Source organism: Entelurus aequoreus, linkage group LG12 (assembly GCF_033978785.1).
Source record: "Entelurus aequoreus isolate RoL-2023_Sb linkage group LG12, RoL_Eaeq_v1.1, whole genome shotgun sequence".
Taxonomy (NCBI): domain Eukaryota; kingdom Metazoa; phylum Chordata; class Actinopteri; order Syngnathiformes; family Syngnathidae; genus Entelurus; species Entelurus aequoreus.
In genome coordinates, this window is record NC_084742.1 from 22,367,900 (window position 1) to 22,381,239 (window position 13,340).

A 13,340-nucleotide genomic window follows, 5' to 3' on the forward strand; every position below is an offset into this window, starting at 1 on the left:
TCAGAGCAAAAAAAGATAGGTTCTGCACTGCACGCTAGTCCTTCACTTTCACGTTCCTCATCCACAAATCTTTCATCCTCGCTCAAATTAATGGGGTAATCGTCGCTTTCTCGGTCCGAATCTCTCTCGCTGCTGGTGTAAACAATAGGAAAATATGAGCAGTCCTTCCTCCGGTGTCGTCACGCTACTTCCGGTAGGGGCAAGGCTTTTTTTTATTAGAGACCAAAAGTTGCGAACTTTATCGTCGTTGTTCTTTACTAAATCCTTTCAGCAAAAATATGGCAATATCGCGAAATGATCAAGTATGACACATTGAATGGATCTGCTATCCCCGTTTAAATTAAAAAAAATCATTTCAGTAGGCCTTTAACGCTAGGCAGACATCCTGAAGATCTATGGATGGCCAATGGAATTTTTATAATAATTAGCATGAGCGTGGGATAGCAACACTTTTCCATGCAGGTCACAACGACAGGGTGACATGGGGGCTGTTTGGGGGGGCCTTAGTTGACTCACTGCCTCATGGACCCCCCCACACCAAACAGCCCACCCTTGTCCTGTCTTTTCTCCCTTTAGCGGAGAACAGTAGCTCACTGTTTGGCTAAAGGGGGGAGTCGCCCCGACTGGCCCTTGGGTTATTTATCAGCGTATCCTGGACGGGTCGGGCCACATCGGCAGATAATGGTGAGGGGGGAGGGGGTGGGGGCAACGGAGGGTGGGCAGCAGTATATAAACGGGCGCCCTCTGGACAATCCCACGCTCAACAATAACACAAGACATGGCGTTCAACGGAACCTGGAAAGTTGACCGCAGCGAGAACTATGACAAGTTCATGGAACAAATGGGTGAGTCTTGTGTACTGGCTGGTACCACGTCCTAGAGCTGTTGGATCAGACCAAACTCTTAGGGGCGACTCGCGGTTCTCAGGGTACATTAGCGTCAAGTGGGAATTCCAACAACAAGACATCTATTGACTTTTTTGTCAAAGGAAAAAAGACATGAGGGGAACATTCGTGTACGCTCAACCTTAAGGGACGGAAACTTAGTACCGACCAACGTCCATGGATGTTTTTGTCTCGGGAAAAAACAAACAGGGATTGTTCCTTAAGGAACGGAAAGAGAGTACCAACAAAACTACATCTACCGATATTTTTATGGGGAAAAAAAAATCATAAGGGGGACATCGCATTAGCCTTTAAGGGAAAGAAATACCAACAAACAATTTTTAATGATGTACAAAGTCTTCTTGGCTCTTACCATCACTGGACTAAAGAGGTTAATAACCTTTATGGTTTAAGCCTGTACCAATATTTTTGTAAAACTACAATGTTATTTTTGTAACTTTATTATAACATATTATTCTTGTAACATTATGACCTTTTTTCTTGTAATATCAATTTTTTCTGACTTTTTTAGTTCTAAAATGTTATCGTAATTCTATAACAACTTTTAAAAATATTATTAAACATTATTTTCTTGTATGCGATTACTTAATTCTGGTCGGATTACAATTTTTCTCTTTTACAATGACTGAATTCTCATAGTTCTCTCACAGTTCTTATTCCCTTGGAATATTACAACTGCATTACTTTATTATTGTAACTTTACAACTGGCTCTTGGTTATCGTACTCAGTGACTAAATTCTTATCTTGTAATATTACTTTATTCCAGTAATATTTCTATAACTTTATGATTGTGACGTTATTTTTTTCTGATTATTTAGAACTACGACTTTTACTTCTATGTACTATTACAAACAATCTCAAAATGTTCTGTCAATATTTTTAAAAATATCATAACATTCAGACTTTTTGCAGTTTTCCCGTAATATTGACTACTTTTGCAACATTATCACTTTTTTTTTGTGTAATAGTAAACTTGTGCCTGACTTAATGTTATTATTTTGACGTTACTCACGTAACAATAATATCGTAAACCAAACCATACGGATCTAGCTAAAAACCGCTAACCTGAACTAACTCAACACAAAATAATCCACAAATAAGCACAATATTTTTTGTCCTATTAAACAAAGGCATTAACGTGATGAAGCGCAAGCTGGCTGAACACGACAATCTGAAGATCATCATTGAGCAGAACGGCGACGACTTTCACATCAAAGAATCCAGCACGTTCCGTACTAAAGACATCGACTTCACCCTCGGGACGGCCTTCGACTACAGCCTGGCTGATGGCACTGACGTCTCAGTAAGAGCTCACACTATTGGAGGATAACAAAAAAATTAGTTATTGTATTAATAAATTGAAAGAGCAAACTTTTAATGATAACTGAATGGAAATATCCACCATTAGGGCACATGGCAGATAGAAGGAGACGTGCTAAAGGGTAAATTTACCAGAAAAGATAACAACAAGGTGCTAACCACCACCAGGAGTCTTGTGAGTGGAGAATTGGTGCAGGTCAGTAAATATTGCAGATTGTTGGATTTTACCTGACCCAAAACACTTATTTTGTTTTGTTTCCCCCCGCAGACTTACAACTACGAGGGCGTTGATGCAAAGAGAATTTTCCAGAAGCAATAATTTTTACCTTAATTTTTTAAACATGTATTTATAGATGTGTATATATAGGGAAATAACACTACTGTGTACTAATTCCTTTGTTCTTCGTTTTGCACTAATTCGTCTAATAAAAGTGCATTTTTGTCATGTGTGAGTTTGACATAGTCAGATTGTGACACGTCCAATATAATGGACAATCGGGGGTAAAGACACAATGGGAATATTGGGAATAATTCTGGACAATGACGCTCATTCATTGCCAAGATGTACAGTAATGAGTGTAATTGTATCGTCCATCCACAAGAGGGCGGTATTAGTCTTTTGTTGTAGACGAAAGAGACACATTTTTTGGATATAATCCCAATGTTATTAACCGCACAAAAATAACGTTAGATATTATTTTACTTGAAGTAAATGAGGGGGGCGTTGAGAGATTGCAATAATAGGGCCGGCATTAGTTTTCAGTGTGGATTCATAATGATACAAGTTTACAGCGATTTTGTCATTAACTGGGCTATACATGACATTAAATGTAGAGGGCATCCGCAAAGTATTCACAGCACTTCACTTTTTCCACATTTTGTTATCTTATCTCCTTGTGTTAATTTATGTTTCCCTTTTGTTTTCATGTTTTTTACCTTTTGTACACACACACATGCACACGCACGCGCGCACACGCACGCACGCACACACACTGTGTGAAAATGTGTATATTTGTCTATATGTGTCATATATGGGTACTTTAACTTAAACATATATATACATACACATTTATACACACATATATTAAAGTTAAAGTACCAATGATTGTCACACACACACTAGGTGTGGCGAAATTATTCTCCGCATTTGACCCATCACCCTTCATCACCGCCTGGGAGGTGAGGGGAACAGAGAGCAGCAGCAGTGGCCACGCCCGGGTATCATTTTTGGTGATTATATATATATATATATATATATATATATATATATATATATATATATATATATATATATACATACACACACTTATAAACACATACACAAAAGTATATACACACGTACACATTATATATATATACACATATATAGATATACAAACCCCGTTTCCATATGAGTTGGGGAATTGTGTTAGATGTAAATATAAACGGAATACAATGATTTGCAAATCATTTTCAACCCATATTCAGTTGAATATGCTACAAAGACAACATATTTGATGTTCAAACTGATAAACATTTTTTTTGTTGCAAATAATCATTAACTTTAGAATTTGATGCCAGCAACATGTGACAAAGAAGTTGGGAAAGGTGGCAATAAATACTGATAAAGTTGAGGAATGCTCATCAAACACTTATTTGGAACATCCCACAGGTGTGCAGGCTAATTGGGAACAGGTGGGTGGGTATAAGAACAGCTTCCCAAAAAATGCTCAGTCTTTCACAAGAAAGGAAGGGGCGAGGTACACCCCTTTGTCCACAACTGCGTGAGCAAATAGTCAAACAGTTTAGGAACAACGTTTCTCAAAGTGCAATTGCAAGATATTTAGGGATTTAAACATCTACGGTCCATAATATCATCAAAAGGTTCAAAGAATCTGGAGAAATCACTCCACGTGTTTCCATGGCCGGAAACCAACATTGAATGACCGTGACCTTCGATCTGTATCAAAAACCGACATCAATCTCCAAAGGATATCACCACATGGGCTCAGGAACACTTCAGAAAACCACTGTCACTAAATACAGTTGGTCTCTACATCTGTAAGTGCAAGTTAAAGCTCTCCTATGCAAAGCGAAAGCCATTTATCAACAACATCCAGAAACGCCGCCGGCTTCTCTGGGCTCGAGATCATCTAAGATGGACTCATGCAAAGTGGAAAAGTGTTCTGTGGTCTGACGAATCCACATTTCAAATTGTTTTTGGAAATATTCGACATTGTGTCATCCGGACCAAAGGGGAAGCGAACCATCCAGACTGTTATCGTCGCAAAGTTCAAAAGCCAGCATCTGTGATGGAATGAGGGTGCATTAGTGCCCAAGGCATGGGTAACTTACACATCTGTGAAGGCACCATTAATGCTGAAAGGTACATACAGGTTTTGGAACAACATATGCTGCCATCTAAGCGCCGTCTTTTTCATAGACGCCCCTGCTTATTTCAGCAAGACAATGCCAAGCCACATTCAGCACGTGTTACAACAGCGTGGCTTCGTAAAAAAAGAGTGCGGGTACTTTCCTGGCCTGCCTGCAGTCCAGACCTGTCTCCCATCGAAAATGTGTGGCGCATTATGAAACGTAAAATACGACAGCGGAGACCCCGGACTGTTGAACGACTGAAGCTCTACATAAAACAAGAATGGGAAATAATTCCACTTTCAAAGCTTCAACAATTAGTTTTCTCAGTTCCCAATTGTTTATTGATGCACACTGCCTGCCACAGATGTGACAACTGTAGACTTGACCCGGTGGGGCAGGTGCAGACATGGCCGCCTTTCTCCTCTCTCTTTTCGCCAAATGGTGTTTTTGTCTGGTCTTTTCTGACGCTTCATCTCCTTGACGGCATAGTCCACGCCGAAGAGGCAGCTTCCAAGGCAGTGTAGTACAGTATGTTGCACTTCTTTAGGAAGATCTTGAGCTGGGGTTTCAGCCTCTTCTTCTGGCCCCCAGCAGAGCGGCTGCCCAGATGGAGCTGGCCATACAGACTTTTGCATGGTAGGCGGTTGGCTGGCATTCTGATGACATGGCCAAGCCATCTCAATTGACAAAGCATTATAATGGCCTCTAAGCTCCTGCAGCTGGCTCGCTGAAGTCACCTTCAAGATGCGTTGTAAACACCTTCTATGAAAAGTCACCAGCATCTTGAGATGGCGAGCATAGATTGTCCATGTCTCACAGCCATATAGAAGGGTTGTGATGCATATTGCCTTGTAGACTGAGTCTTTGGTGTGGAGGTGGAGGTGGAGGTTATTGTTGTTGAAGACTCTTATCGTTATTATTGTTGAAGGAGGATGAGACCTCTTTGACCCGGTGTTGTATGTCCCGGTCAATGCTGCAGTCATCTGAGAGGATACTTCTCAGATATTTGAAGTGTGGAACGATGGTGAGTGGGGAGCCCCCCCATGGTGAGAGTTGGAAGTCTATGTGGGGGTTCTGATGACCACTGGCAGAGGACTTCTGTCTTTAATATGTTAATAGAGTCCCATTCTGTTGTATGCCTTTTCTGCAGCTGTAATGGTGGCCTGCTTGGCTTCTGGTTTGTGTGCCACAAGGGCACAGTCATCAGCATACTGGAATTCCAGTATGTGGACAGACTGAAGTTTAGTTTTTGCCTGGAATCTTACGATGTTGAATAGGTTCCCTGAATTCCAAGGGCACCCCACTTTCCTCCTTTATTTCCTTGTGCAGAAATGTTGTTACACATGAAGAGAACCGGGGCAAGGGTGCAACCTTGTCTCACACCAGTCACTACGTCACAGGGAACAGATTCCAGTCCACCTAGTGTAACCTTGGCCATCATTCCATCATGGAACTGCCACAGGATGTTCACAAATGTTTTCCTGGTTAATTTTTGACAGTGTTTGCTCATTTGTCTCTGAACTTTTGAGCAAGTGATTGCTGATCTTCCATCTTCTTTTAGGAAACGTGTGGGTCATGACAACAGTAACCAAGGGGACACGGCTTAAAGGGCATAGTTGGAAGCGTCCATTGCCCAGGAGTTCGAATACAGTTCCGCAATACTGTAAAGAGAGGACATACCTCAGAGCCACCAAGAGACTGGAACATGAAGAGGTTGCCCACCCGCAGACATTCTCAGTGATAGTCACATGTCCTGTGTAAGACCATTTATCTGGTAAGGGTCCTGCAGTCCAACATCTGTATGCCCAGCGCCTGGAACCTCTGGGTGTTGATACTGCAGACATCACAAATAAACCTTGGAAGTTTGTATTGAGGCACTCTCTCTCTTCAGCCAACCCTGCAAGTACACACCTGTTGTGGATGATTGTGGTCGTGATGAACGATACATCCAGCACAGCTGAGGGTGTCAGTGATGCCAGGTCGGACACGTTTGCTAAGGAGCAGAAGTGGTGTGAAGTCGTTCCTCCAAGCAGCACTGAAGTGTGCCGCTTACTGTGCCAGGCGGGATGCCTCGGGACTCAGTCAACAGTACGTCAGCCAGAAACTGCTGCCAAATGGCGCTGGACCAAGAAAGAAGATCTGTTTGAACAGATCTCACAATGACTGCAGAGTTGCTAGCAGCTGACCAAGTGTGCAAATGTTACTGCTTTGGTCTGACCTGTGCAGGAACGTTCTAGTATCCTCATCATGGCAGCAAGACACTACGTGACTAGCTAGTATGACGTTTACTTGCAAAGCCAATTTTATATCAGACATCATGATGGTGTCTATGGGCTCTTTTTTAACCCCAATTAGGATTCTGGATTCTAGTTCCACATTTGCATTCTACATAGTCAAAAATCCAGATGTTTATTTGTCATTGGGCTTAGAAAGTACAACGGAATTTGTTTATAGTCAAGCCGTCCAAGAAACAGAAATACAATTTGATTTGATGGGGGGGACAGGACAGGAGGCTGATGGGTCACCACATGGGCAGAGCACCTTATTAAATGGGAGAGAGAAAAACAAGAGGGACGGAGGAGAAGAAGAAAAAACACTCCCAAACTATGCTCCTGCAGTGTGGGACTAGGGGAAAAAAACCTCAGCAAAAATAAGCACACATTATGACATACAAACTCGAGACTTGCAACAGGGGTAGGAGGGCTGTTACAGCGCAGGCAATCAACCGCAGCCTCAGCCAAAAACGACACAGCTTCGCGGCTGGGGTGCGACACGGGGGGGAGGGGGTGAAGCGGCGAAGTGCTTCTCTATTATTTTCTGTTACGCACCCCCTAGAGAGAAGAAAACATGTATCCTTGTTTAAAAAAAAAATTACCAACTTGAATAATTGGATACTGAAAAATAAAATACAATGAACTCAATAAATAATAATAAATTCAAACTATTCAGCTACATTAACTATAAAACACTTTAACCTACAAAACAAAAATGAATAAAACAATTTGTGCTGGTTTTGTTTTGTTTTGTAGTGCGCAGCTTTTCAAAGTGGGGTTTGAAGTATGATACCGCATGATACTGATAAAGCATGCTCCCCGGGGGGAATCACACCGCGCCCCTCCAGGAGGAGAGCCCGCCTCACTATTTGAGAAGAACTGGTGTAGTGCCTGCAGATGCGCGTGTGTCCATAAGCCTGAGACATGGCTTTGTCCTGCATCACAATGTATGAATTGTGAAATTTGAATGCAAAATGCAATATCTTTGTATAGTCTGGGGGTGTCCAAACTTTTTCCACTGTGGGCCACAGATTGTAAAATCAAACAAAATATTATATATTTTTTTAAACTAATCACACTTTTGATCTGTATTAGATCATGATTAATCACAGAAAATTACTTGCTTGCAAAATTTAAAGCAACTTTAAAATACATTTTGACACCAATGCAATTGTATAAACAGAATGTCAGACAAAAACTTTTTTTTATGTTTTACAAACTACATGTATTTTATTTGGTGACAGTTTTATCTCAAGTCCTATCGGGGTTTATTTCAAAATGAAAATTTGTCAGGGAGCACAACAGTGGAAGTCTCCTTACTCATCTTTGCTTTCATGTATGCATACGACACACGCCGCCTTTCAGGTTCACATGTGTGAACTCGTTAAAATTGATGGCCCTATAGTTAAAAAAAAATACTATTAAATGTGCCATGAGCGGTTAAAGAAAATTAGCCGCGGGCCGCAATTGGTCCACTAGCCGCACTTTGGACACCCCTGGTATCGTCAAGGTTGACCGCCATGTTTAATTTCTAAGTGGCTAAGGGGTTTTATCAAAAGAGCAATCCCTCAGAATAATATGTAACAAGGATGGTGCTAGTTTTCAGAAATAAAGGATTGTTACAGTTAAAGACGTAGTTGCATTGGTATCATTAGATAGTTCATAATACATATTATTTTGTTATATAAATACACACTTAGTGCTTTTTTTCTTAACCATGCTGTTGTGTCAGATCTGCCCACAATAGGGAAGTAATATGTGTTTTGGGCTCCCTCTTTATTTTTTATGGACATTAAAGCACATTTGGTGTAAATCTTTATTTTATAATTATATACAGTGTAGAATCACTTGAAATCATACAAAATATGTTTTTCATTAGCGTAACTGTAACAATTCTACATATATTTTGTTGTTGTGGTCTGGTATACTATTTGTAATAGGTAGCATTGATTAGAATATATCATAAAACAATCTTGTTTTTTGGTTTAGTATCATTTTTGAAAATGCCCCAAACATATTCTGACTACAGTATTAGACTCAGATGTATTATTGCCATTCATACTTGTACATCAGAGGTGTACTGCAGAATTTACCCTGCATTTTCCAAGCCGTACTAAAAAGACATAGATAAAAAACACCATAAAGAAAGAAAAACAGTTTTAAAATGTAGTTGAAAAGTTATTTAAAAATGCTGGAGACGCTATCAATAAGATAACGTAACAGTGAAACAGTTGGGCTAATTGCACCTGTATTAAAATGCATTTCATCGATATTAAATACCATAAATATGCATAATATAACAAGTGATAAAACAGTACTAAAAACAGTGATAAAAAAAACAAGTGGGGAGAGATCAACTCAGCTCATTGCACGTGTATTGAAATGTATTTCATCGCTATTACATACTATAAGCATAATATAACCAGCAATAAAAAACAGTGTTAAAAACAGTGAAAAATTAAACAGTTGGGCGAGATCAGCTCAGCTTATTGCACACATGCAAGTCCAAAATGTAGCAGGTTTTGTGTTTTATATTTGTGGTTTTATAGAGTTCATACAATAGGGAGAAACATTGCACACATTCAAATTTTACCATGCAATGACATGATCAAAAAGTGAATACATGAATAATTAGTTCATACAAATTATCTATCCGTCCATCAATTAAGGACGCGAAGGGCAGCCGTCTTACCTGGACCACCTCACCAGGGAGACGTCCAGGAGGCATCAGGACTGAGAAAGGAGCAGCGGTTCTACTCTAAGCGTCTCCATGGTGACCAAACTCCTCACCCAAACACCCTTCAACTGACCACCAGTCTTTAGCTTTCTGGAAATGTGGCCCATAAAACAATTGAGTTGAATATCCCTGCCCTACGATTTAAACTCACTTTGTCCGCTTGTATCCTCAATCTTGCTCTTTAGGTCACTACCCAAAGCTCCTGACCAAAAAGGCGAGGGTAGAGAGAGAGAGATTGACGGCTAAAGCTAGAGCTTTGCTTTCTGGCTTAGCTCTCTGTCCACCATGATGGTGCGGTACACGCATTAGTGCCAATTGGACTTACTGCAGGAACTGCAAACCAGGCTTCTGCTACGGTTGTACAAGGACCGAATGGCCCGTAGTATCAGGCCACCAATCCTGTACTCTTGGAGATCCCCCCACAGGACACCGTCAAATTCCATTTTGGTTGGCAAATTTCAATGAACTAGGGTTGTACGGTATACTGGCATTAGTATAGTACCGCGATACTAATGAATCGTATTCGGTACTATACCGCCTCTGAAAAGTACCTGCCCCCCCCCCCCCCGTCGTCGTCACGTCGTGACATTGCTGATTTACGAGCAGACGAGCAAGTTCGGCAGTGCACAATCACGGCGTACTTACAAGTAGACCGTGTGTAGACAGAAATGGGAGAATGGACGCATTTTGGCTTAAAAACTAATAATAAAGGTAAAGTTATAACACTGAAACGCCCACCGGTAGAGGTGTTTTAAGACATGGCTAGCTAGCTAGCGGCTAAAGCCCAGCCACAGTCTGCAGTGTTGTAGCTACTTCTAAATCACTAATCCTGGCCTCCATGGCGACAAATAAAGTAAGTTTCTTACAAGTATCATCCCTGCAGGACGAGGAATAGCTAAACATGTTTCACTACACACCGTAGCTCACCGGCATCAAAATGTAAACAAACGCCATTGGTGGATCCACACCTGACATCCATAGTAATGATATGTCAGGAGTAGTATCCAGTCGATACTACTATAACGTCGATATTTTTTGGCATCACAACATTTTCTTTCGTTTTTTAAAAATGTATATTATGTTTATAAACTCAGGAAATATGTCCCTGGACACATGAGGACTTTGAATATGACCAATGTATGATCCTGTATCTACTTGGTATCATCCAAAACTAATGTAAAGTATCCAAACAACAGAAGAATACATTTATTTACATTTTAACAGAAGTGTAGATAGAACATGTTAAAAGAGAAAGTAAGCAGATATTAACAGTAAATGAACAAGTAGATTAATCATTCATTTTCTACCACTTGTCCTTAATAATGTTGACAAAATAATAGAATGGAGAATGACACAATGTTACTGCATACATCAGCAGACTAAATTAGGAGCCTTTGTTTGCTTACTTGCTACTAAAAGAAAAGTTGTCTTGTATTTTCACTATTTTATTTAAGGATAAACTTGCAATAAGAAACATATGTTTAATGTACCGCAATATTTTGTGGTCCTGTCACGCCAAATTTCTTCCCCCTACAAAAACCTTCCCCCGCCCCCATTTACTTCCGGGGTCATTTCTTCTTACGATAGCACTTCGGCTTTGACTGCCCGTCGCTGGAAGGATATTTGTTTTTTTTATTTTTTATAATATAGCGTTAACAAAAACGTCTGTATTAATCGGACAAGTATTAATCGCACAAATTAACTTGAGGATATTCCTGACTGCACATTTGACTCGTGGACATATGCGGAAATGAATACCAGTGTACAATAAGTTAATTCATTATCAATCAACATTATCAAACTTTATTAAAACTACATTCATTCGTTAAATTCAGTTTTTCTTAGTTCTCTGTGTAAGTGATCTAAATTAAAATGACATTTATGTGAACTGAATGAAACTTTTTTTAGTTTCATTCGTTGTTTTTACGTCAGCACTCATGTTTCCCATAAATCGTGTTACTTTGGGAATGCATATGTGAACAAATACTCATTGCACATTTGACTACCGTACAGGACGGAGAATTAAACGATTTTTGATTCGTACGGGTCAACACTACTTCAGGGTTAATTTCTATCGCTGTCAATGACGTAAGAGGAAATGACATAAGTAAGAGGAAATGACGTAAGAGGAAAGGACCCCGGAAGTAAATGGGGGGGAAAGTTTTTGTAGGGGGAAGAAATTTGGCGTGACAGTCCCCTTTGTTTAGAAAAGTATCGAAATACCAATATTGTAGTACCGACAACACTACTCTGTACCCTTCAGTGCCCTCACAAGTGTGTAAACCTGGTCCAGTGTTCCACGACCAGGACGAAAACCGCATTGTACCTTCTGTAGCTGAAGTTCAACTAACGACCATCATTTTCCCCAAGGAGACTGGAGTGTGATCCCACTGAAGTTAAAAAACGTCCTCTTCTTAAAAAGTGGAACCGTCACCCTGGTCTGCAAATCCATAGATACTGTTACCCACTTCTTCACAATGTTGGTGAGATATTACGTCAATCATCTAAATAATTTGTTTAATTAGTAAAGAAAATAGTTGCACAACACACACACACATTCTGATATTTGCTATTGCTATGGTGACCGAACACTAATGAAAGCAGAAAAGAGGGCGCTGGGGGTGTGGAACTTTACTGGGAGGGCTGACATCAACACCCTCATCCCTCCATCCATCAATTTCCTACCGCTTGTCCCTCTCGGGGTCGCGGGGGGCTGGAGCCTATCTCAACTACACTCAGGCGGAAGGCGGGGTACACCCTGGACAAGTCGCCAGCTCAACACAGGGCCAACACAGACAACATTTATAACAACTTTTATACTTGAAATTTTTTGTGAGTGTAGAAGAAAGTAAAGCCGAGTAGTAACTTCAGAGATGATGAATTATTTAAATCTTTACAAAATAATTTTTCATAAGTGTATAAATCCACTATCACGTTTCAATATTTTTTCATGAAAGCTTACAATTTCGGTAATTTTATGAAAAGAGTCGTAATTTTACTCGACAAAAGTCACAATTTTATAAGAAAACTTAAAAATGTTGGCAATACTAAAATAACAATCGGAATTTTACTTGGCAAAATAATGACAAAAGTGATCTTACTCAAATTGTCACTATTTTACAAGAACAACAAATAAATTGGAAATACTGTGATGAAAGTCAGAATTTTATATGACAAATGTCACCATTTTGCATTAAAAAGTAATTGTGTATAAAAAAAAGTTATAATTTTACGAGAAATTATTGTAATATTCCAGAAACAGTAAGAATATGAGAAATTGTTCCCAATTTTATAAGAAAAAAGTGGACACATTGTGAGAAAAAAACTGCTTTTATTTTTTTTTTTTGTTGATTTTTTTGTTTGTGTTTTTTTTTTAATCTTCATTATTTACTTTAAGTTATTACAGTATGTCTCTCTCTATATATATATTTATTTTATTTAATTTGGCCAAAGGGGGCGCATTTCAATTTCTTACACACACTTGTTATTTCATATGTTGACCAGAGAGGGAGCACTATTTAAACTGACACAGTCAATTTGAAAAATCCCTCCTTTTTGATAGATGTCACCACCAGGGGTGCAAATGAGACATTCTGTATTAGATGCAATGGTTTTCCGTAGTGGGACCATGATTTATGTCCTAACTTGTTCAACGGTCCTCATATGGAAGGTACTTTTCTTTGTTGGTGTCTCAAGAAGGGTAGAAATACAAGAATACACACACACACACAAATGGCAAACACAATAAA

The 13,340-nt window shown here is 39.6% G+C and overlaps 1 protein-coding gene across 1 annotated transcript; it reads left to right on the plus strand.

Moving 5' to 3' along the window:
- The first annotated feature begins 701 nt into the window (after positions 1-701).
- On the plus strand, positions 702-2,675 carry LOC133662736 (fatty acid-binding protein, intestinal-like). The gene is made up of 4 exons (XM_062066862.1): positions 702-845; positions 2,037-2,209; positions 2,315-2,422; positions 2,495-2,675. Exons 1-4 carry the CDS (start codon positions 779-781, stop codon positions 2,543-2,545), a joined length of 399 nt encoding a protein of 132 aa, XP_061922846.1. The 5' UTR covers positions 702-778; the 3' UTR covers positions 2,546-2,675.
- The last annotated feature ends 10,665 nt before the right edge of the window (positions 2,676-13,340 follow it).

Coding starts and splice junctions, on each gene's coding strand:
- LOC133662736 (XM_062066862.1), top strand. CDS start 779: ATGGCGTTCAACGGAACCTGGAAAGTTGACCGCAGCGAGAACTATGAC. Junction 846..2,036: donor CAAGTTCATGGAACAAATGG/GTGAGTCTTGTG, acceptor TATTAAACAAAG/GCATTAACGTGATGAAGCGC. Junction 2,423..2,494: donor TGAGTGGAGAATTGGTGCAG/GTCAGTAAATAT, acceptor TTCCCCCCGCAG/ACTTACAACTACGAGGGCGT.